Source organism: Choloepus didactylus, chromosome 1 (genome assembly GCF_015220235.1).
Source record: "Choloepus didactylus isolate mChoDid1 chromosome 1, mChoDid1.pri, whole genome shotgun sequence".
NCBI classification, from domain to species: Eukaryota; Metazoa; Chordata; class Mammalia; order Pilosa; family Megalonychidae; genus Choloepus; species Choloepus didactylus.
The window spans coordinates 92,087,184-92,111,828 of record NC_051307.1 but is presented as its reverse complement, the minus strand read 5'-3'; the positions used below and the strand labels follow the sequence as shown (position 1 = coordinate 92,111,828).

The window sequence follows — 24,645 nt, the reverse complement described above, 5'->3', positions numbered from 1 at the left end:
TCCTTTTTTTTTTAAAACCCAAATTAATTAGAAAATAGACATAAGTTAAGAGAGAACGAAAGTAAAATAAACAATCTCATCATTCACTAAAAATCCTTGTTAATGCACTGGTGCATATCTTTGTTACTGAGCGTGGTCCATGGCATCAGCATCACCTGGGAGCTTGTTGGAAATGCAGAATTTCAGGCTCCCTTACTTCAGACATGCTGAATTTTAACCATACCCATAGATTTGGTAAATATGCAGATTTATGTACATACTGAAGTTTGAGATGCACTGGTATATATTGTTCCATAAATGTGCATGTGCATGTTTATTTTTTAGTACAGTTTTATTTTTTAGTAGAAATTGGATGTCACATTCTGATGGATATAGTAGGAACAAGTTCACAGAAATGTTGCTATATTATGTAACTTTCTTGGGGTAAAGTAGGAACATGTTGGAAGTTAAGCAGTTATCTTAGGTTAGTTGTCTTTTTCTTACCCCCTTGTTATGGTCTCTTTGAAATGTTCTTTTATTGTATGTTTGTTTTCTTTTTAACTTTTTTTTTTTTCATACAGTTGATTTAAAAAAGAAGGGAAAGTTAAAAAAAAAAGAAAAAAGAAAAAAGAAAAACAAGGAAAAAAAAAAAAGATGTAGTGCCCCCTTGAGGAGCCTGTGGAGAATGCAGGGGTATTGGCCTACCCCACCTCCATGGTTGCTAACATGACCACAGACATAGGGGACTGGTGGTTTGATGGGTTGAGCCCTCTACCGTAGGTTTTACCCTTGGGAAGACGTTTGCTGCAAAGGAGAGGCTAGGCCTCCCTATATTTGTGCCTAAGAGTCTCCTCCTGAATGCCTCTTTGTTGCTCAGATGTGGCCCTCTCTCTCTGGCTAAGCCAACTTGAAAGGTGAAATCACTGCCCTCCCCACTACGTGGGATCAGACACCCAGGGGAGTGAATCTCCCTGGCAACGTGGAATATGACTCCCGGGGAGGAATGTAGACCCGGCATCGTGGGACGGAGAACATCTTCTTGACCAAAAGGGGGATGTGAAAGGAAATGAAATAAGCTTCAGTGGCAGAGAGATTCTAAAACGAGCCGAGAGATCACTCTGGTGGGCACTCTTACGCACACTTTAGACAACCCTTTTTAGGTTCTAAAGAATTGGGGTAGCTGGTGGTGGATACCTGGAACTATCAAACTACAACCCAGAACCCATGAATCTCGAAGACAGTTGTATAAAAATGTAGCTTATGAGGGGTGACAATGGGATTGGGAAAGCCATAAGGACCAAACTCCACTTTGTCTAGTTTATGGATGGATGTGTAGAAAAGTAGGGGAAGGAAACAAACAGACAAAGGTACCCAGTGTTCTTTTTTACTTGAATTGCTCTTTTTCACTCTAATTATTATTCTTGTTATTTTTGTGTGTGTGCTAATGAAGGTGTCAGGGATTGATTTAGGTGATGAATGTACAACTATGTAATGGTACTGTAAACAATCGAAAGTACGATTTGTTTTGTATGACTGCGTGGTATGTGAATATATCTCAATAAAATGATGATTAAAAAAAAAAAAGAAAAAGAAATTGGATGTCACAGAATATCCTATTTTGTAACCTGCTTTTAAACCTAGTAAACTATGGAATGTTTTCATTTACTTAATTTTATGATGTTACTTTTGATAGTTCTATGGATTCTACTCTGTGTATATACCATGATTTATTTAACCATTTCCCTCTTATTACCTTTTAAAATTCTTTTTTATGATATCATTCTCTAAGCCATTTTTCTGTTTTATGCCTATTGTTACTTTATGATTGTAGAACTCACATAATTTCCCTAGATTACCTTTTTCTGGCCTCAGACATTTTTGTTCATCCATTTTTCATATTCACAATATGCCCTCTGTGTAGGTCATCCTTTCCATTTAAAGATTCTGCATCTCTTCAGTAGAGACGCTTTCCCCACCAGCCTCCCAGCAGGGAGAGAGGATTTAAGGCCTGTCCTCCCCACTTATGGCCCTCTTCCTCCTCTTCCAGTGAAACCACAACATTCAGTTTCCACCCAACCCACAGTCCAGTGGCAGGTGCATAAAGCATCTTTTAATTGTGTTCACCCTGTTGTTAAACTGGGCCATAAAAAGTTTCACATCAGTGGAAATGCTGTGTGTTGGCAGGAGTCAGTCGTTACTAAATACACAGGAAAACTGCCCTAAGCTGCTTAAGAGGAAGAACAGATGATTAATTATCCAGACATCCACTGGAAGTCATTCAGCTAAAAACAAAACAACTCATTCAGCCTTGACTGTCCTCATTTTATGTCAAAAAAGGAAAGGAAGTACAGGTTAGGGAGAAGGGATTGCTGCTCTGTATCTTATCTTCCTGCTAGCAAGAACTGTTTGGTACAATGGGACAGAAGCTGCATGAGAAAGTGACAAAAATCATCTGGGAAATTGGTACAGCTGAGGGAGGTGGGCACCGGGCATGGTCCCTTACAGCCTTATAACCTTGAGAAAGGCAAACTTCAAAAGATGCAGAGAAAAAAAATGCTGTGGACGATTGAAGGAAAGATGATGCAAGAGTGATGGAAAAATTCAGAAGGCAAAATTCTAACCAGATATCACTAACGACCTCAGTGAGGGAAAACAGATGGAGAGAATGGAATGAATTTTGTAGTAAAACAAGTGTGGCTGTCTAGAATGATTGAAAAGAATTCAAGAGTTTTAAAGGAAGGTATATTGGTGGGCTGAAGTTCTTCTGGAATAAATAAGCCTCGCTAGCTTCAGCAGCAGAGTTTATCGGAAGGGTCGTGGGGTATATCTTCGAATTCCAGCATCAGGAATGGCAGGGATCAGAGAATTGTGGGGACCCTTGGCAGTTGGAGGTTGTGGACCTTCTTTTCAGAGCACACGGTAACACGACTCCATCATTGTCTCTCATCTGTGCCCTTTGCTGTGTGTGTCAGCGCACAGGCTTGCTCTCCTTCCCAGAAAACAGCTCCTGAGTAGGTGTGATTGGATCGGTTCAGCCATTTTGAAAGAGAAGGACCTCTGTCTTCCAATTTGAGATTCCTGGGAAGGAACTAACTGATGCAGTTTGTAGCATATGTTTACTCCCAGACCAGTCAGCTGTGGCCAGGGGACAGTATCACATGTTCAAGCATGACTGCCCCCCACGGTAACCATGCAGGGGAGGGGAAAACAGTTCCCAAAAAAGGGATTTGGCAAGGCAGAGAGCCCAATAGATTCCATCCTGAAAAGCATATAAACAAGGGCATACAGGAAAGACTCAGGCGCACAATGAGTTAGTTTGTTGGAAAATGGTGACAGTGATGACAACAACATCAACCTGTGATCCAAATGCAAGAAGAATAAAGAAAAGGTAGAGCCATTGCTTGAGGAAGATTGTGAAATGTCACAAAAAAAGTAAGACTGCGAATTCCAAGTTCTTCAGTCTGGAGAATCTCTTCAAACTAGAAAGCATGGGACAGACAATCCTAAGAAGATGTTCACTGTTCACTGCCTACTTTCCCACCTTAGTAAATAATCAGAATCCCTGCTAAGCTATTATATGTAATAGTTAGCATTGGTTTGATCCTGTGTACTTCTACTCATCATGTGACCTTAAGATAAACCTAAAGCCAATATTTAAGTTCAAAAGATGAATAGTAGAAGTTCATGAATTGACTTGACAGCAGATAAGAGAAAGAAAGATCTGTGGGTTATATTGTCCATAAGCTTGTTACACGTTTCCAATGACCTGGCTGGGAAAAAAAAAAAAAAAGGAATGTATTTTTTTAAATCATTTATATGTGTGCAAAATACACATTACGTTATGTACACACACATAGTTTTGGAACTTAAAAGAGATGCGTTTGCATATACAAATACTTTAAATTTGGGGAATAAAGAAAAGCACAGAAAGGACAATGAAAGTTAGCCATAATGACCCAAGGAGCACTAACTTTTTGAACGTTTTGGTGCACACCCTCCCTGGCTATTTTTCTTTGCTCACCTGCTCGGAGGTTTTCTGGCTTTCAGACCAGTGATCTTTGCTGTCCTGCGTAATCTGTGCCAGTGCTGCCTGCCCAAAGGCTGCTCCACAGACTGGCAGCATCGCCATCACCTGGAAGCTTGCTAGGATTGCAACTTCTTGGGCTCCAGCCCAGAATCACATCCCTTGGGGTTAGGTCCAGGAATCTGGGTTTTAACAAGCTCTCTGGATGATTCAGATGCACATGAAAGTTTGAGAAGCACTAGTCTATACCAGTGCTACTCAAAGTGTAATCTGTGAACTGTTTGTTATGGGGCCACAATGAAATAACAAAAAATTGAGATTAAGCACTTAGAAATGCTTATATTAATCTGACATGGCTGTGACCTCTAAGTATGGGATCCTTTTAAAAATTTTGTTTTACTCTTTTATAAAAATAGCAGTCCACAGTAGACACCTTATAAGGAGAAATTGAATTTCATGGTATTTCATGTCTGTGGGGAGAGTGGAGAGGAACAAATGGGACTTTATTTTCTTTATTAAAAAAGAATATTCAAAAGCACAAATGAAAACTGGTACTTGACTCAAGATAGCTTGAGAAGCACTGGGCTACACCATCTTTGTCTCTTTTTAGGCAAAAACTGCTTGGGATATTTCCAAGAGGGAACCTGCCACAGCGAGAGCCACTAGCAAGGGTCACTTCCAAAATGGGTGCTGCCTTGTTTTGCTAGAAGTGAGAAAACTTGAACTTGGTGTAAGCGGGAGTTAGACCCTTACTGTCATGCAGGGACCTATTGAGGATTTGGGTCTTTATCCAGGAACAAAAGGAAGCCACGGAAGGATTTTTAGGCATGGAAATGGCATGAGATCAGGTTTGCTCTTTGAAAGAAGTGGGCAAGATTGGGTGTAGGAGAATGAGTTTGGAGGTGGTTGCAGTTGTGCGAACGAGATGATAGTAGCATAGGGTGGTATTGATGGACATGAAGAAAGCAGATCAATTCAAGAGATCTGTCTTTTGTCTTAAAAGTGAAACTCCAGTACGTAGGTCAGGAGGTGAGGGAGAGAGTCATCTCATTCCACAGCTTTGGCTTTGATGCTTCTCTGTCTTAATACTGATAGCGTTTCGTAAGAATCAGTTTTCTATGCTATTTATTTAAATAAAATAATAAATAAATAGTTGCATAGTTTGTGTTTGCTCTTATCTCACAATCTGCTCACTTCCTGTCTTCACTCCCAACCAGCACCAAATGATATTGATGCTTTGCAAAAAGAGGCAAGAGTCTCTGGCTCTGTGTATTATCCTTCTACTTTACTTACATACCTGGAGAGCATAGTTCTAGTCTTAATTTATTGTAGAAAATCTGATTATTGACATTTTTCAGTCCTGAGTCTTACAACCAGGACATGAGAGCATGTTTTTAATTATATTTCTGCAACAAGAAAACAATCTGAATATTTACTAGATTTTATTGAAAATATGATTTGTCCAAATGTACACTGGTTAGAAACCAATTAATTAAAGCTTTTAATATTGACTATAAACGTGACATGTGCTTACCTGTATGACTGCTGATTTCTGGTCATTAAATTCAGTTTTTATTGAGGGTCTTCTCAGTGTCCAGCATGTTTACTTGGTGATTTCCAGACTCTGGATTTAACTGACCCGTAATATTTCTTATAAAATTGGGGTGTCTAACCTTGGGTTCACTTCCTTTTATTTTACAAAGTAAGACTCACATTCTTTTGTAGTCATTCATTCTTTCACTGCCTCTTAGAAATCATGTCTTACTCTTTTTTTTTTGACATGTTTAGCCTATCAGCTTATCACTGTGGTGATTGCAGCAGCAGGAGGTGGACTTCTGCTTATCCTAGGCATTGCACTGATTGTTACCTGTTGCAGGTAAGTGATGGGAGTTCAAAATCTAATTCCTTTCTTTATCAGTGCTATGGAAGGGTCAGTATTTATTCTTTTGAAGTATGTTTGGGTGGTTTGTAATTTAAATCAAAATATGGCTGAACCATTTAAAAAAAAAAAAAAGGAGAAAGGGAAATTCATGAAAGTTGGTGCCTGTGAGGAAAGCGGAGGAGAAACAAGAGGGTTTTGTTTTCTTTATTAATAAAGAATGTCTTAAAACAGAAGCAACAAAGGAAAAAAAAGAGACAAATAGGACTTCATCAAAATTAAAAACCTTTGTGCTGTAAAGGACACTACCAAGAAAGTGAAAAGACAACACAGAATAGAAGCATGTATTTGCAGTTCATGTATACGATATGGGACTTATATATAGAATATATAAAGAACCCTTACAACTCAATAATGAAAAGACAAATAACCCAATTTAACAAATGGGCAAAGCCCATTGAGGGACTCAGGGAAAATGTGGAAATATTAAACTCCCCCACCTGGGGAATTCCTGATATTCTCACAGGCACTGGGGACTACCAATTTAGAAGGCCGAGCCCTCGATCTTGAGGCTTGCCCTTATGAAGCTGGTAACTGCAAAGGAGAGGCTAAGCCTACTTATAATTGTGCCTAAGAGTCATCCCCAAAGAACCTCTTATGTTGCTCAGATGTGGCCTCTCTCTCTAAACCAACTCAGCAGGTAAACCAACTGCCCTCCCCGCTACGTGGGACATGACTCCTGGGGGTGTAAATCTCCCTGGCATCATGGGACGTGACTCGCGGGGATGAGCTTGGCCATGACATCATGAGATTGCAAAAGCCTTCTTGGACCAAAAGGGGGAATAGAAATGAAACAAAATAAAGTTTCAATGACTGAAAGGTTTCAGATAGAGTTGAGAGGTCATTCTGGAGGTTATTCTTAAGCATTATATAGATATCCCTTTTTAGTTTTTAATGTATTGGAATAGCTAGAAGGAAATACCTGAAACTGTTGAACTGCAACCCAGTAGCCTTGATTCTTGAAATCGATTGTATAACTATATAGCTTACATTGTGTGACTGTGCAATTGTGAAAACCTTGTGGTTCCCACTCCCTTTATCCAGTGTATGGACAGATGAGTAGAAAAATGAGGACAAAGAGCAAATATATAATAGGAATGGGGGGTATGGGATGTTTGGGGTGTTCTTTTTTTACTTTAATTTTTATTCTTATTCTTTTTTTTATTCTTTTTTTTTGTGGTAATGAAAACGTTCAAAAATTGATTGTGGTGGTGAATGCACAACTATATAATGGTACTGTGAACAACTGATGGTACATTGTGGATGATTGTATGGCTTGTGAATATATCTCAATAAAATTGAATTTTTAAAATTGGGCCAAGGACTTGAATAGATAATTTTCCAAAGACGATGCACAAATGGTTAATAAGCACATGAAAAGATGCTCAGTATCATTAGCCATCATTAGCCATTAGGAAATGCAAGTTAAAACCACAATGAGGTACCACTTCACATCCATTAGGATGACCATTATTTTAAAAAATTGGAAAATAACAAGTGTGGGTAAGGATGTGGAAAAATTGGAATCCTCATATACTGCTGGTGAAAATGTAAAATGTACAACTGTGAAAAATGTAAAATGGTACAAGCTGTGAAAAACAATCCAGCACTTCCTCAAAAGGTTCAGCATAGAGCTGCCATTTGACCCAGCAATTCTACTCTTAGAGATATGAAAGAGAAACGAAAATATATGTCCAACCAAAAAGTTGTTTATGAATATTCATAGCACATTACTCTTAATTGCCAAAAGGTGGAAACAGCTCTAATGTCCATCAGCTGACGAAAGGATAAATGAAATACGGTATATCCAGACAATGGAATATTATTCATCCATAAGAAGAAATGAAATACTGATACCTGCTACAACATGGATGAACCTAGATGACATTTTGCTAAATGAAAGAAATCAGACACAAAAGACCCTGGTATTGTGTGATTCTGTTTATACGAAATGCCCAGAATAGGCAAATCTATAGAGACAGAAAGTAGGTTACTGGTTGTCTAGGGCTGAGGAGCTTGGGGAAAATGGGGATAATTGCTGAAGTGTACAAGTTTCCTTCTGGTGTGATGAAACTGAACCAAAATTGATCATGGTGAATTGTATGGTATGATATATCTCAATAAAGCTGTTACCAAAAAAAAAGAAGAAGAAGAAGAAGAAGAAGGAATATCTGAAACAAGAAACAAACAGACAACAATGGAAGAGGCTACCTGAAATCATTTAGCAGTATTGAAAGTGGCAGAAATGTGGGCTGAGTAACCAGCTCCTCAGCAGTAAACTTGGCTTTGGGCTCCCTGGCTGTCAGTGGTGATTGGGTTCCTACTGGGAAAGAAATTGGTCTCTCTTCACTGAGATTATCTATTCAGAAAAAGGAAAATTACACTCTTTGATTTAGAAGATAATAATGGGCAGGAATTATCAGGATCTAACCCAGAACCTGCCAAAGAACCAATTTATCTCTTCTACCATTGATGCAAAAGATGTTTTAAGATATGAACTATCTAATAAGGCTGCTGAGTGTCAGGCTGGGGTTTTGCAGCAGTTTTCCCCAGACACCCATTCAGGAATGCAGGCCTCACAGTATGCCAGACCTCTGCCTATCATTTACCAAATTGCCATCAAATCATCAGAGATAAACTGTACAAGTGGAAATAAAATTCTGAATATAAGACGAGGAGTGGTTAGCTAATAGAGGGACAAAAGCAGAGTGCTTGAGGGATATAGGCCTCATATTTGCTAAGTCTCCTGCACCATGTGGGCATAACCATTTTGGGCAGGAGCCTGTGACTGTTGGTTACTGGGAGGGGAAAGTAGCCATGAATGAGTCGTCATTATTTCCGACCAGATACCCCACCCTCCAGCAGCCACACAGTGACAGGTCTGTCTGAACTTGCAAGAAGAACAGAAGCCACATGCTGCACGTTTAGTCTTTTGGCCCCGAGTCACTTTCCCAGAAATGACCACCTTCCCCAGAAAATGTATAGATAGAAAAGTGAAGCAAAAGGAAGAAACTTCAGATTATCTTACCTGGGCCAATATAATTAAAAGTTTCTGATCCTAGACCTATTAAATGGGTAAATAACACATATTCCAGCAGATTCCAGTGGGTGAAATCTCCCAAGTCGGGAACTTGTCCCAGGGTTTCCTGATTTGCTGAGATGAGAATATCTATGGATCTATAAATATGCGTGTACGTGGTGGGGGTGGTGGGGGTGGGGTTTGCAAACAAAACATCCTGTTTTCATGGCTTGTGAAGTAGCTTCACGTGGTAGAAAGAGCACCGGCCTGGGAGTTGGGAGGCCTGAATTCTAGTTCCAGCTTTGCCGGTAGTGAAATGTGACCCATGATTGCTAGTAGCCAAAGAAGGTGCATTCCTTGGCTGACCCAGGGCTGCCTCCTCCACAGAGATCCTGATGCGTAACTCGGGGGGAGGCCCGGAAGCGTCCATGTGAACTCTGATGTTTGGGCAGGTTGGGAACCATCAGACCAGAGGAATTCTAAGGGCCCTTCCGACTTGAGCATTCTGTGAATTTATGACTCGTGTTTCCCCTGCTGCTCTCAAGACCCAAGGATCTCGGTTCCCTCAAGTCTAAGTTGGCTCCGTTGCAGATGTCTTTGTCTGGATAATCTGGCCCTTTTGGGTTGGAAGATTTTTGCATCTTTTTTTTTTTTGCATCTTTTTGCATTTGTGATCATAATAGACAAATACTAAAAATAATAACAATAAAAACTCTCCTCAGCTTTTGGTCTAATTTTGTCCTGTGCAGTAATAATTGGGTTAAATTTTGGTAATGGATGGTAGTGGCGATAGCCCAACAATGTGAATATAATTATGAATTACATATGTGAATGTGGTCAAAAGGGAAAATTTTCAGTTGTATATTGTTACCAGAATAAAAATTTTTAAAAAACAGGACTGTACAACACAGTGAACCCTATTGTAAACCATGGACTATAGTTAATAGTACAATTATAAAAATGTTCTTTCATGAATTGTAACAAATGTACCACTAATGCAAGGTGTTCACAATAGTGTGATATATGGGAAATCTATATTTTATGCATGATTTTTTTTTGTAAACTACAACTTCTCTAATAAAAAAACAACAGTAGTTGATGCTTTCACAGATATCATTCCTTTACAGAACTTGTTCATTTAACTTTTCACATATTTTTTTTACCCAACAGAAAGAATAAAAACGACATAAGCAAACTCATCTTCAAAAGTGGGGATTTCCAAATGTCCCCATATGCTGAGTACCCCAAGAACCCTCGCTCACAAGAATGGGGTCGGGAAGCTATTGAAATGCATGAGAATGGAAGTACCAAAAACCTCCTCCAGATGACAGATGTGTATTACTCGGTGTGTATTCCCAGGCTCAGTGCAGCCTCAGGGTGCCAATTTCCTCTGAGATAAAAAGGAATTCTGTTTTTCAGTAGTAAAAGTATTACAGCTAGTTGAAGTGTTGAAAAGAATAGTCCATGAGCCTCTTATTTACACATTTTAATGTTCAATTTACTGACGACCTCTTTGCATGGTATTTATTAGTGTGGCACTGGGATGTGAAGGATATTTTTGTATATCGAGTACATTGCTTTTATGGGGTTGTGGCAATCACCCTCTTGTTACTACATTTGCCGTTAAGTTACAGGATTAGAAACTAAAAGGTAGAGAAAGAATGTAGTGATATTTAGCCCTTGGCCCTTTTTTTTTAACTTCTTATTTTGAAATACTGTAAAACTTATAGGACAGTTACAAAAATAATATAAACCCTATACAGAGAACTTCAGCATACCCCTACTCCCACCCCCAGTTACCTAAATCCACCAACTTTAATGTTTTGCCACATTTGCCATGTCATTCTCATTCTCTCTCTCCCTCTCTCTCTTTCTCTCTCTATCTGTCTATCTCCCTGCCTGCCTGTCTACCCATCAGTCCATTTTCTGAACACTTGAGTGTATGTTGTATACATTATGCTTCTTGAACACTTATTACTGCCATATATATTTACTAAGAACAAGGACATTCAGTTACATAACCCCCTTAAGTACCATGATCAAGTTCAAAAAATGTAATGTTAATATAAAGCTTATAGTATATATTCCATTTTTTTCGTATGTTCCTTTGAGCCTTTTCTCCACCCTTGCTAGATCCCATCCAGGATCATGTATTGCATTTAACTGTCATTGACTCTTTAGTTGCTCTTTTTTTTTTTTTTTTCATTATGGGAACATATATACAACATAAACTTTCCCATCTCAACCACTCCCAAGTATGCCATTCAGTGAGATTAATCACATTCATAATATTATGGTACCCTCACCACCATCCATTACTGTAACTTTCCCATCTCCCAAACAGAATCCCTACAAACATGCATTAACTTCCCGTTAGCCCTGTCCTCTGCCCCTGGTAACCTATACACGAATTTCTATCTCTATGAGCTTGCATATTTTCTGATATTTTCTTTGTAGTTACCATGGGGCTTAAATTTAACATTCTATAATGACCTTGTTTGCTTTGATACCAATTTAATTTCAATAGTATACACAAACTATGTTCCTATATACCTCCAGCCCTCCACCTCTATGTAGTACTTGTCACAGATTACATGTTTATACATTATGTGTCCAGAACCACTGATTTTTCATTACCTTTCATGCATTTGCTTTTTAGAGCCTAAAGAAAGTAAAAAGCGGAGTTACAAACCAAAAATACAATAGTACTGGCATTTATATTTACCCATGTCATTGCCCTGACCAGAGATCTTTATTTCTTCATGTGGGTTTGATCTATTGTGTAGTGTCCTTTCCTTTCAATTTACAGAACTCTCTTCAGCACCTCTTATAGGGCTGGTCTAGTGGTGATGGACACCCTCAACTTTTGTTTATCTCCAATCTCTCACTTATTTTTTTTTTAAATTCAGTTTTATTGAGATATATTCACATACCATACAGTCATCCATGGTGTACAATCAACTGTTCACAGTACCATCTTATAGTTGTGCATTCATCACCCCAATCTATTTTTGAACATTTTCCTTACACCAGAAAGAATCAGAATAAAAAACTAAAAATAGAAAAAGAGCACCCAAATCACACACACCCCCATCCCACCCTATTTTTCGTTTAGGTTTTGTCCCCATTTTTCTACTCATCCATCCATACGTTGGATAAAGGGAGTGCGATCCACAAGGCTTTCACAATCACAGTCACCCCTTGTAAGCTACACTGTTACACAGTCGTCTTCAAGAGTTAAGGCTACTGGGTTGGAGTTTAGTAGTTTCAGGTATTTGCTTCTAGCTATTCCAATATATTAAAACCTAAAAACTGTTATCTATATAGTGTGTAAGAATGTCCACTAGAGTTACCTCTCGACTCCAGTTGAAATCTGTCAGCCACTGAAGCTTTATTTCGTTTCATTTCGCATCCCCCTTTTGGTCAAGAAGATGTTCTCAATTCCACGATGCCAGGTGCAGATTCATCCCCGGGGGTCATATCCTGCGTTGCCAGGGAGATTTACTCCCCTGGGAGTCAGGTACCACGTAGAGGGGAGGGCAGCAAGATCGCCTGCCAAGGTGGCTTAGTTAGAGAGAGAGGGCCACATCTGAGCAACAGAGTCACCCAGGGGGAGACTCTTAGGCACAATTATAAGCAGCTTTAGCCTCTCCTTGCAGCAACAAGCTTCTTAGGGCCAGCCCCAAGACAGAGAGCTCAGCACATCAAGCCATCAGTCCCCAATGTTTGTTTCACTTATTTTTGAAAGACAATTTTGTTGGATATAGAATTCTTGAGTGGCAATTTTTTGCTTTCAGCACTCTCTATATACCACCCCACTACCTTCTGGCCTCCATGACTACCAATGAGAAGTTGGCCCTTAATTTTACTGAGGCTCCCTTGTGTGTGACATATTACTCCTCTCTTGTAGTTTTCAGAATTCTCTCTTAATCTATGACAGTTGACAGTTTGATTATAACATGGCACAGTGCAGATCTCTTTGGGTTTATCCTGTTTGCAGTTTGTTGATCCTCTTGGAAGTTTATATTTATGTTTTTCATTAAATTTGGGTAATTTTCTGCCATTATTTCTTTGAACAGTCTCAGCCACTTTCTCTCTTTCTTCTCCTTCTGAGTTTCCCACAATGTGTATATTGATATATTTGATGGTGTCCCACAGGTTCCTCAGGTTCTGTTCACTTTTCTTCATTCTTTCTTCTTTCTGCTCCTCAGAATAAATTATTTCAATTGTCTTATCGTCAAGTTCTCTGATTCTTTCTTCTGCCAGCTCCAATCTGCTGTTGAATTTGAAATTTCTGTTCCTTGGCCTTCAGCTCCATTTGGTTCCTTTTCATAATTTCCATCTGTCTTATTGATAGTCTCTTTAAGTTCATCTGTCGTTCTCCTGATTTCCTTTAGTTCTTTGTCCATGTATTCCTTTAGGAATTGGAGCATATTTGGGGCCATTTTTAAAAAGTCTTTGTCTGGTATGTCACAGGTCTGTTCTCCTAACTGAAATTTCCAGTGCTTTAATCTTCCCTTTACCTGGGCTGTTACTTCCTGTTTCTTTTTATGTTTATAACCTTTTGTTGAAACATGGATATTTTGATATTTTAACATGTAATCTCTGGAACTTAAACTCTGAGATATCTGTTCCTTAAGCTCATATTCAGCTAGAGTTATGATGGTATGACAGATGGATTATGAATGTAGATATCTGAGCTGAAAAATAAATGGTCATCAGGTGTGATCTCATGCCATGCTGTTTGAACTATATAGCAATAAAAAAATGCTATTAGTCTCATTACGGAAGCCAGAAGTCTCCTGGTTGCTATGGGAATTAACCACCAGGATTCAGACTTTGGATGGGTGGGGCAAGATTGTTCATGCTAAGGGGAGTTTTGTTTTGATGGACTCATTTTGAAAAATTTGAACTGGAGGAAGGCCAAGAAGAACTGAAGGGAAAGAAACAGAGACACAAACTTTGCTCTAGCTAAAATGTTTCTGTTGATATTTCTGCAGAAGGACTGCGATTTTCTCTGTTTGTCAGGAAATTCCTTTTATTTTAATAACCGAGGCCATAATTAAGTATTTTACACATGTGTGCCCACACACACATGCCCTTTGCTTGGCACGCTTCCACTCCAACATAGCAAGAAACAGGCCTGAGGTGTCGTAGGACCACACTGAGCTGCATGTTTCCATGACAATTGCTAGAGAGTTGCCTTAAATAGATATAGTCAAGAACTTAAGCAGACTCAATCTTCATTTCAAAAATGGTAGTTTGTGCAGGGTGCAGAGGCAGTGCTTACAGCCTGAAGCTGTCTCCTAAATGGGAAGGTGTCTCTCACTGTTGTCTCAGGCTATAGTCTTGGGGATTCTTTGATTGTGCTGTCATGGGATTTACATTTATAATACAGGCATGCCTTGGCGATATTGCGGGTTCATTTCCAGACCACTACAATAAAGTGAATATCGCAGTACAGCAAGTCACATGGATTTTTTGGTTTCCCAGTGCATAAAAAAGTTTGCTTATGCTACACTGCAGTCTATTAAGTGTGCAATAATAGCATTATGTCTAAAAAGACAATGTACATGCCTTAATTTTAAAATATTTTATTGCTAAAAAATGCTAAGCATCCTCTGAGCCTTTAGCGAGTCATAATCTTTTTGCTGGTGGAGGGTCTTGCCTTGATGTTGGCAGCTGCTGACTGATCAGGGTGGTGGCTGCTGAAAGTAGGGGTGGCTGTAGCAATTCTTAAAATAAGACAATGAAGTTTGCTGCATTGATTGACTCTTCCTTTCACAAAAGATTTCTCTGTAGCATGTCATGCTGTTTTGATAGTATTTTACCCACAGTAGAACTTTTTTCAAAATTGGAGTCAATTCTCTCAAACTTGCCACTGTGTTCTCAACTAAGCTTATGCAATATTTTAATCCTTTGCTATCATTTCAACTATGTTCACAACATCTTCACCAGGAGTAGATTCCGTCTCAAGAAAACACTTTCTTTGCTCATCCATAGGAAGCTACTCCATCTGTTCAAGTTTTATCATGAGATTGCAGCAATTCAGTCATATCTTCAGGCTCCACTTCTAATTCTAGTTCTTTTGCTGTTTTTACCACATCTGCAGTTACTTCCTCCACTGAAGTCTTGAACCCCTCAAAGTCTCCCATGAGAGGTGGAGTCAACTTCTTCCAAATTCCTGTTCATGTTGATATTTGGCCTACCATGAATCATGGATGTTCTTAATCGCATCTAGAATGGTGAATCCTTTCCAGAAGGTTTCAATTTACATTGCTCAGATCCATCAGAGGAATCACTATCTATAACAGCTACACCCTTACAAAATGTATTTCTCAAATCGTAAGACTTGAAAGGCAAAATAACTCCTTGATCCATGGGCTGCAGAATGGATGTTGTGTTAGCAGGTGTGAAAATAACATTAATCTCATTGTACGCCTCTATCAGAGCTCTTGGGTGACAGGTGCATTGTCAGTGAGCAGTAATATTATGAAAGGAATCTTTTTTTCCTAAGCAGTAGCTCTCAATAGTGAGGTTAAAATATTCAGTAAACCATGTTGTAAACAGATGTGCTGTCATCCAGGCTTTGTTGTTCCATTTATAGAGCCCAGGCAGGGTAGAATTAGCATCATTCTTAAGGGCCTGATTGAATTTGGAATGGCAAATGAGCACTGGCTTTAACTTAAAGTCACCAGCTGCATTAGCTCCTAACAAGAGAGTCAGCCTGTCCTCTGAAGCTTTGAAGCCAGGCATTTCCTTCTCTCTAGCTATGAAATCCCTAGATGGCATCTTCTTCCAGTAGAAGGAATGTTCTTTTAAATCTCTTAAAATACGGGCAAAGGTATTCCTGGTTGCAAAAAAGGGCAGACCTGTAAGGGTCCCCACTTCTAGATCAGGCCTTGGCTCTGCTATGTATACCTGCCTTCAGCTTCAGTTTGTGAAAATTTTTCATTCCTTTTTTTTTTTTTTAAACTATTAAACTCAAGAATAATAAGTTGATTTGTCTTCTTTTCTCTTTGGCAACCAGCCCACAAATATAAGGAATCCTGAACTTGAACGCAATGGGCTCTATCCTGCCTACACTGGATTGCCAGGGTCCCGGCATTCTTGCATTTTCCCTGGACAGTACAACCCATCCTTCATCAGTGATGAGAGCAGGAGAAGAGACTACTTCTAAGTCCAGAAGAGAAAGGGCCCCGTGCTCTGAGTTACCCAGCACCCCTGCTGCTCCTGGGACGGCACCTGGAGGGAGAACCAAGTGCTGGCCGCTCCCGGGACTTGGCGGAGCCACACCTGAGTGGCAGGCAGAAAGTGGGACAGGCGCCAGGGGAGCGACCACAGTGGAAGGGGACAGATGGAACCTGCGGACACGGCAACCACAAGCTGCTCATTCGGCACCTTCGTTGTTACTGTGAATGTAAACCTGGGCCAGTACGGGGGGGTTTCTCTGAGTAACTACGAAGTGGCCGCTGGCACTAAGGGGGACTGTTCACTGAGGCAGATCACTAGGTATCATGGCAAGGATCCAGTTTTTTCTAGTTTGCACTTTAGTAAATTGGGTAGGGAGGTCTCCTTCTGGATTTATGTCAAGACTGTTCCGAAAAGAAGGCCTCCTTTGCTGATTAATTTGCAGCAAGATACTGGCTCTTTAGTTATCTTCCTGCCCAGTGCCTACATGCTAAACAGCAGGTGAAGATAAAGATACCACTAAGGTCTGAAGATGCTGCAGTTTAATGTACAATATTTTAATATGTTTTTAGGTCTTACTATGCTATAGTTTTCAAGCCAACACCCAAAATGAGGAATTGAAATTTGTGAGGCACAGAACACAATACCAATTTGTTGTTGTTTTTATCAAGGTGATAACATTTATTTAAAATTATGTTTTCCCTTTGCAGTTAAATCTCACTTCTTCAAGCAAGTCTGGATCAAGGCAAAACAACTTATGTTCGGTTTTAGTTAGAGGCGTCAGCTGCCGTGTAGTGAGCCCAGCAGGCAGAATTGGGGGCTGGCTGTGGGTGAAGGCCCTGGTGGAGCATCTTTGGTCTGCAGGCAATCAGGTCCATCTTCTCAAAGTGGGCACCTGCGGTTGCCTGGCCTCTGACCACCATCTCTGAGGCCCGAGGCTGCTATGCATGGATTAGAAGTGGAAAGCTGAATGCAGTTTGGGTCTGAGCAAGTATTTACACTGCTGTAGGGAAATTGGCTGGATGTAGTTTCCTGCAGCTGAATGTGGTTACAAGAATGGACTGAATGGGCACGTTAAATTTCCTCAGACACCAGTGCTTTGGGAAGCTGTGTGGGTTCCTGGGGAAGAGTGGGGAGTCGGATGGAGCCTCACGTGAGCTTGCTTACCTGCTAATACAGCATCTTTGGTTGGACCTACAATCTTGCCCACCAATTCAGTGCAAACTTTCAACTGCTCAAAGCTATGTATTAATTGAAGAAATAACTTATCGTCTCTCATCCAATAATTTGTACCTCTTTATGCTACTCTGCAGTTCCTTCTAGAAACATGGTTATAAGTCAAGTCAGCATTGGAGAGCTAAAGACTTCTGGCTAGTTAGGGAGTCGAGAAGTTTGCCTTTGGGAAGGAAATCCCATGGGTCTTATTTATTACACCTGTGACATGGATTTTGTGAGAGGGACATATTCAGTGCTCGGTATCTGTAACTGCTACTTGTGGAGCTGTTTTTATTCTCATCATCTGCTTTTGGAATGTTGTGGTTTGGATAAAGTAAAGAGAACCCAGAGGTAAAGGAACCATTCCCACCCTGAAGCTCTGGGCTTGGTGGGACACGTTTCTCTGGAGACGGTTCAGCCATTGGGAGCAGTTCCACCTTGGGCATGGTTGATTAAGGCTCTCAGATTTCTTCAGAACATAGAGATAATAGGTAATCTTCATTCTACTGGTTTTAAGTTTGTTCTCCTGTGTTCCACGGTCTCTACCACTTACCTTCACCACTGCTGCGTCAGGAACACGAGTCAGGTGTGAAGTATCTTAGCACTTAAATGCACTCATCTCATGGGACAGATTAAAAAAAAAATTCGTTTTTGTCAGTGGATACCGCCTTAAAATGCCAGAGTATCACATTTTGAAATCTCAGGTCTTGCATCTCTCTGTGGAACCAAATGGCCCTTTCTTTCTAGTTTTCTCACATCTGACTGGAGAGCTCTGAGCTCCTGCCCTTAGCTCACTTGAGCCAACAGACTTGGATGCCCTGTGAGGTGGCCCAGCCTGCTGGCTCTTTACACAGCCTCCCTGCTCATCCTCGGGACCCATAAATATGGGATGAGCTGATGTGTGGGGCTGCTCCCAGGCAGGTGCTTCTGCTGCCTGCAGCCGACACCACAGCTGACAAGTCATCTCCTATATCAGGGCCAGGAGCTATGAGGTCCACAAAACCAAGCGCTCTGTCCCAAAAACATTCTTGAGAAGCATCCCAAAGTCCAGAAGAGGGTATTCCTGTGAGTTCCAAGAACATTTTCCTGTTAATTGGTTTTGTCAATACGGATCACTTTGGTGTTTTTTGTTTGTTTGTTTTTGTTTTGTTTTACTGTGAAAAAAGGGAGGCACCCTGGAAGGTTGAGTTAACAAAAGAGGCATATGGAGATGTGGGAGGTACACCTCAAGAGCCGTGGGGTACTGGGATGTGTATGAAAATAGTATGACTGTTACCCGTGCTAGCTGCCTGCCCTGGGTGAGGAAGAGAGGGCTGGCATCACTCCTGCTTGGGAGGGTCCTGCCTGGACCAAGGGGAAATCACTGGTTGGGTCACCGTGGCCTCTGGACTGACAGAGCAGGGCAGAACACACCCCTGGCAAGCAGAAGCCCTCAGCTCTGGCCTGAATGCTCCTGCATTGGTCCCTGCCCTGGAATGTGTGACTATTCATGCACACAGAGCACCACAGGGCCCCACAGCTGGCCAAAGCAAGGAGGAAGGAAAAAGTGACACATATCTGCTCGTGAGATGCTTAAACTTCCATAAGGAAGAGCCAGGCCAAATGGAACCTGGGTGGCCTGTAGCATGTGGAGCATGTTGTATCAGAACTAAGAGGAGCTAGTCCACTGGCTTCCCAGCATCTGTGGGTTTTGTTTAAGATCCAGAGAGTCTTTCTTCCCCCTGTTTTCTCTTCTTTTCCCTGTGAGCCAGCTCAGAGCACTAGCATCTGTTTATTTAGGAGAATTCTGCTAGCATCTGTTGTGTCCCCACCATGACCAAGATCCCTGCAAAATACTTGGCCCCCCAACACTTCTGTGAGGCGGGCAGGAGAATGCCCATTGCTCAGATGTAGAAACCTTCCAACCCCAGTCTGCCCGACTCAGCCCCTTGCTCTTTCTACTATACCTCCCTGCCTCACCCTGCAGTTTACTGTAAATGTCAAAGAGGACAGGAGAGAATGGGCCTTAAAAGTTATTTTTTTGAGAATCTTAGTATTATTAAGCAGTAACCAACTAATAACCTGAAACGTAAAAAACTGTCAACTCCCTTTTTGAAAAGTCCTTTCGGGTTTGTTTCTCCATATATTTTTTTGACATGTGGTCACTGTTAAGAAAATAGTGGCTGGCTTGTGCTTGGTGAGAAGCATATTGGTACGTGGCTCTGGGTGTAGGAGCTGTAAGGTGATGACTTGGGTTTTTGACAAACACAGCTAGACTCAACTGTCCAACTGAGAGCTGCCTCCTTCAGAGGGGACCCTGGGAAGGCTCAGCCATGTTCCCCGAGTCAGGCCATGGCTCCCAGTGTATTGGAAGCCTGTTTTGTGAACCATTATCAGAGTCAGGAGCAAATACAGTTGAATGTGTTCAATGCTGTCAGATCTTCCTTCTTTGAGAAGCTTATTTTCGGAAGCAGCTAAGTCATTTAGACCCAATATTGTTGAATAGACGGCATAATCGAGCTGGCTGATAACATTTGAGGTCAAAAACTAAGCTGTGGCTATTCAGTTCTTAGAGAGCCTTTGGGAGCACTTCCCAGAGTAGCATCTTCACAATACAAGCCTGACAGCTGCCCAGGAAAACGTCCTGGAAGGATGATACCTGTTCAGGTGTGAAAGTTTGCAGAGCAAGGAGTTCTCCCTCTCATGTGGCTCCGTGGAGCATCCATGAAGCTATTTTGCCCACTGGTGGGGTGCGCAGGTGCCTGTAAATTTGTTCAATCTTGTCTGAAGAAGCTAGAGCTGTACAGGCTGCTTGCTCTTGACTTACATAAACCTAGTACCAAAACTAGAGTTTTGACCCCTAGTTCTAAAATATGCTAGTCTTGAGACTAGAAGCCTTCTCTGGAGAAAGAAAGAATACTATGTTCAGTAGTTCAGTATTTTGTATCTTATTTAAAATTGTCCTTCATACCAGAGAGATTTTTCTATTTGAAGGCTTTTGGGTGGATTATAAGGGACATTTGATTTTCTTCTCAAAATGTCATTCTGAGTTTCTCATGTGTGTTTTTGGAACAGGTTTAGTAGAGTTTGCCATTGGGTATGTGTTCTTTCTTTTTTTCTTTTCTTGAATCTCCCAAAAAAGAAACAGATTGAAATACTAGGAACATTAAATTATTAAATGCCAATAAATTTGTGTAAATATATCATTTCACAGTTGTGTTACAATCCATCATACCTGGTGTAAACTGTCCACAGAAAAGCCTGTGAAACCAAAGGGAACAATGTAGGTCTAAACAGAAGCAGGTATTAGACTGGCTCTGTCTCCTTGACATTTTCAAGTAGTTTACATATTAGAGTCTGTTTTTTTTTTTAATTATTATTGATTTGGACATGTTTAATGCACTTCAGGTGTAGAGTTCATGGGTAGAGATGATAGGACAGGGATGAGATGGAGACAGTCAATGTGGGAGACTCGCCCAATTCACTTATCTTTCTGTATTACCTTGGCCTACTTAAAACACAAGTTTCATCATGGGTTGCTGTGAGTTTTGTTAATGTTTGTGTTGCTGGATTTATGGTTAAATGAAGCATATAGTTGGAATATGAACTTTTTGAGTTTTCACACTGTCCTGGATTTCTCTTTGTAAACCTATAAACCTTAGCCCCTGGTTGATTGTGTTAAATCCATTATGAGAATGTTATTTAAAGTTGTATTATAACTGCAACCTCCACTACTTATTCAGTACTGTAGCAGCAAAGTATTATTTGTAAGAATTCGGTTATTTTTATACTTATATCCATTATAAGTCTGGCGTTCTAGTCAGTAAAATGATGCAATAAAATTAATATCATTTTCACTCTGTGTTTTTCTCTCAATAACAAGCAAACCAGACCAGCATGCAACCAGCTTTTTCTCATGAGGGTATCACTCAAACAATTGAACCATACATTTGCCATGCAAGGACTGAGTCATTTCTGTATCCTCAGTGCCTAGAACAAAAAGGAAATATGCCATTGATGATGAATGGATGGGTGGATGGGTGGGTGGTTGGATGGACAGATGGACTTAAATGATAAGAAGTCTAAACCAGGTATAACACCTGCTTTTGTTTACTTTTCTTTCTGTGGATTGGAAAATATAAGTTGCTGATTCAGAGGCTGAAAATGTCTTCCTGAATGCCTCAAACTGCCACTGTGTGCCTCCTCCTCATGTCTTGAAGAAGGGAAAGTGAGCTTCTCTATGCCTGTGGTGGAGAGAATCTGTAGAACTTTAAGATGGTGAGCAGTGGGCCTTACACTTAGGATGGCAATAAATACTATTGCCTGCCCTATATGTATGTTCATTAACTAATTGTTATCTCCAGAGCCTTGCATGGCTAAAATGGATGGACATCTCAGATGTCTTACGGCAAAATCCTTGGTAGGCTTGGGGCATAACGGTGACCTTTGGGCAGATTCTATCAGGGTTGCCACACATCCCCCTCTTTGGAGTGGGACAACTAGCAGCACTCTCCTCTCCTGACTCCGGCTCTCTCCCACACAGCTTTTCCCAGCTTCTGGTTAACAGCCCCCAACTACCATCTTAAGAGGAACCCAGTACTGACCCCTTTCTTATTCCTGCCCAGCTCAGCCAGACATTACAAACATCATATTCTATCTCCCCTGGTAATTGTTTTGAACCTAAAATGGAAGGGGCTTTTGCCATACACTTACAAGCCGGCCGGAGTGCCACAAGTATCCTACTTGTGCCTCTGGCCTGGCAAGGCTGAGCCTCCACTCCAGGATTTGACTTGACAGTAAGTAAAGTAGTTTGGGACCCCTCCACTTAAAGTACTTCAACAATGCACAGTGAGCCATTTTTAGTTGGGTGGAAAATAAAGAAAGATAAGGGGTACAAAATACAGATTATACAGGCCAAAGTTCTCCTGTGTTGGATATTGACCATCTAGGGCAGCTTTAATCTTGCAACCAGCTGGCACTATGAGCATAAACTGCAGATCAGACAGATATGAGAGGCCAAGAATAAAACTATGTTCATTTTTATAGAAACTTGCAGCACTGTTTGAAGGTCTGGGCTCTGATAGCTGGTGCAAGACACTCTCCAAAGTTTGTATGGCTGCTTTTCCCAGGATCTTGGTGTCAGGCACTAGGTCTTTCCAGCTCTCTGAGACTCGGCTTCCCAATCAGTAAAGTGGGGATAATAGTGATCACCCAGAGTTATAAGGATTAAAAGGGAGACGTCATATGAAAACACTTTGTAAATTACAAAGAAACAGAAATATTGGTTTTCTTCAATAGGGCCTTCCTCTAATCAAAGAAAAGGAAAGATGATTGCAGGGTTGATAGGTCATTTCAGTGTCACTAGTGACTGTCCCTGAAAACCTTGAACTTACTGTCAAAGTGTTCTCATTTCCCCTTCACTCCTTCACCAACATGCTCCCCATATCATGAAGGGATTAACTGGCTCTAAATTAGAAATTCTTCAGGGGTAGGAATCAGATTGTCTTGTTAAAGATTGTATGCTCAGTGCCTGAGTGCAATAGGTACATGGGTAGGTGACTCACCCAACAGAATATATCTACTGAAGTTAAAGAGTCCTGAAGATCTAGTCCCCCTTGCAGCTACGGGCTGATACCAACTTGTGGTGGATCAACATATAGCTATGACCTGTAACTGAACAGGAATCCTCAGCAAAGATCTCTTCTAGCAAAGCTCAAGCGGCATTTGTGGAGAAACACTTTAAAAATACACTAGAAATCCCTTCACCAGATGGATAAAATTGCAGAAAAACCATACAATGGGGTACTGTTCAGCAATAAAGAGGAGCAAACTTGGAACTAGATAAAGATGCTGGTTGCACAACATTGTGAATGAACTGTTCATTTTAAAGTAGTTAATTTTGATATGTGACTTCCATTTCAACAAAATATATATTTATGTAAGAAAATGGATACTACAATGGGCAACAACATGATGAATCTCAAAAGCAATGTACTAAGTGAAAAAAATCAGACACAAATACATATTGTATGATTCCATCTACATTACATTCTAGAAAAGAAAAATATAGAGGCAGAAAACAGATCAGTGGGTGCCAGGAGCTGGGAGAGGGGTTCTCTCCTGTTCACCAAATATTTCCAGCTTTCTTCCTTCCAGGTATATGGAAGGATGCACCTCCCTACTACTTTGAAGTTAGGTGTGGCCATATGGCTTGGTTTCACCAAAGAAATGTGAAGAGAAGTGAAATGGGTCACTTCTGGGAAGAAACTTTAAGAGCCAGTGTGTCCAAGTAATTTGGGCAGAGAATAAAAATGTATTTGCAAAGCCCTCTTGAGGGATTGGGGGAAAATGTGGCAATATTAAATCCCCCACCTGGAGAATTCCTGATAGTTTTACAAACACTGGGGACTACCAATTTAGCAGGCCAAGCCCTTGATCTTTGGGTTTGCCCTTATGAAGCTTGTTACTGCAAAGGAGAGGCTAAGCCTACTTATAATTTTGCCTAAGAGTCACCCCCAGAGAAACTCTTTTGTTTCTCAGATGTGGCCTCTATCTCTAAGCCAACTCCGCAGATAAACTCACTTTTCTCCCACTATGTGGGACATGACTCCAAGGGGTATAAATCTCCCTGGCAATGTGGGACATACCTCCTAGGAATGAGCCTGGACCCAGCACTGTGGGATTGAGAAAGCCTTCTGGTCCAAAAGGGGAAGAGAAATGAAACAAAGTTTCAGTGACTGACAGATTTCAAATGGAGTCCCGAGGACATTCTGGAGGTTATTCTTGTGTGTTATAGAGATATCCCTCTAGTTTTTAGTGTGTTGGGATAGGAGGAAATACCTGAAACTGTTGAACTGCAATCCAGTGTCCTTGATTCTTGAAGATGATTGTATAACTATATAGCTTACACGGTGTGACTGTGTGATTGTGAAAACCTTGTGGCTCACACTCCCTTTTTCCAGCGTATGGACAGATGAGTAGAAAAATGGGGACAAAAAGTAAGTGAATAATATGGAGGGATGGAGGGATGGGATGTTTTGGGTGTTGTTTATTACTTTAATTTTTATTCTTATTTTTATTTTGGGGGGTAATGAAAATGTTCAAAAATTAATTGTGGTGATAAATGCACAATTATATGATGATACTGTGAACAACTGATTGTACACTTTGGATGATTGTATGTGAATATATCTTAATAAAATGGAATTAAAAAAAAAAAAAGACCCAGTATGTGAGGTTTACTTCTCTTGCCTCAGCAATCACAAAAATACATTGAGATGAAGCTGCTGTTGGCCTGCA

General features: G+C 40.6%; 1 protein-coding gene across 4 annotated transcripts in view; it reads left to right on the top strand.

Moving 5' to 3' along the window:
- The window catches only part of HEG1 (heart development protein with EGF like domains 1), a 92,010-nt gene extending 70,807 nt beyond the window's left edge, over window positions 1–21,203 (top strand). For 3 of the 4 annotated variants that reach the window (XM_037837340.1, XM_037837339.1, XM_037837345.1), the window contains 3 exons: window positions 5,792–5,879; window positions 10,132–10,306; window positions 15,992–21,203. In XM_037837340.1, the coding sequence (XP_037693268.1) occupies window positions 5,792–5,879; window positions 10,132–10,306; window positions 15,992–16,141 (413 nt within the window). In that variant the 3' untranslated portion in view covers window positions 16,142–21,203. Of the gene's footprint in view, window positions 1–5,791; window positions 5,880–6,579; window positions 6,624–10,131; window positions 10,307–15,991 lie in introns of those variants that run through there. The other variant, XM_037837343.1, reaches the window with a different exon arrangement.
- Window positions 21,204–24,645: the final 3,442 nt, after the last annotated feature.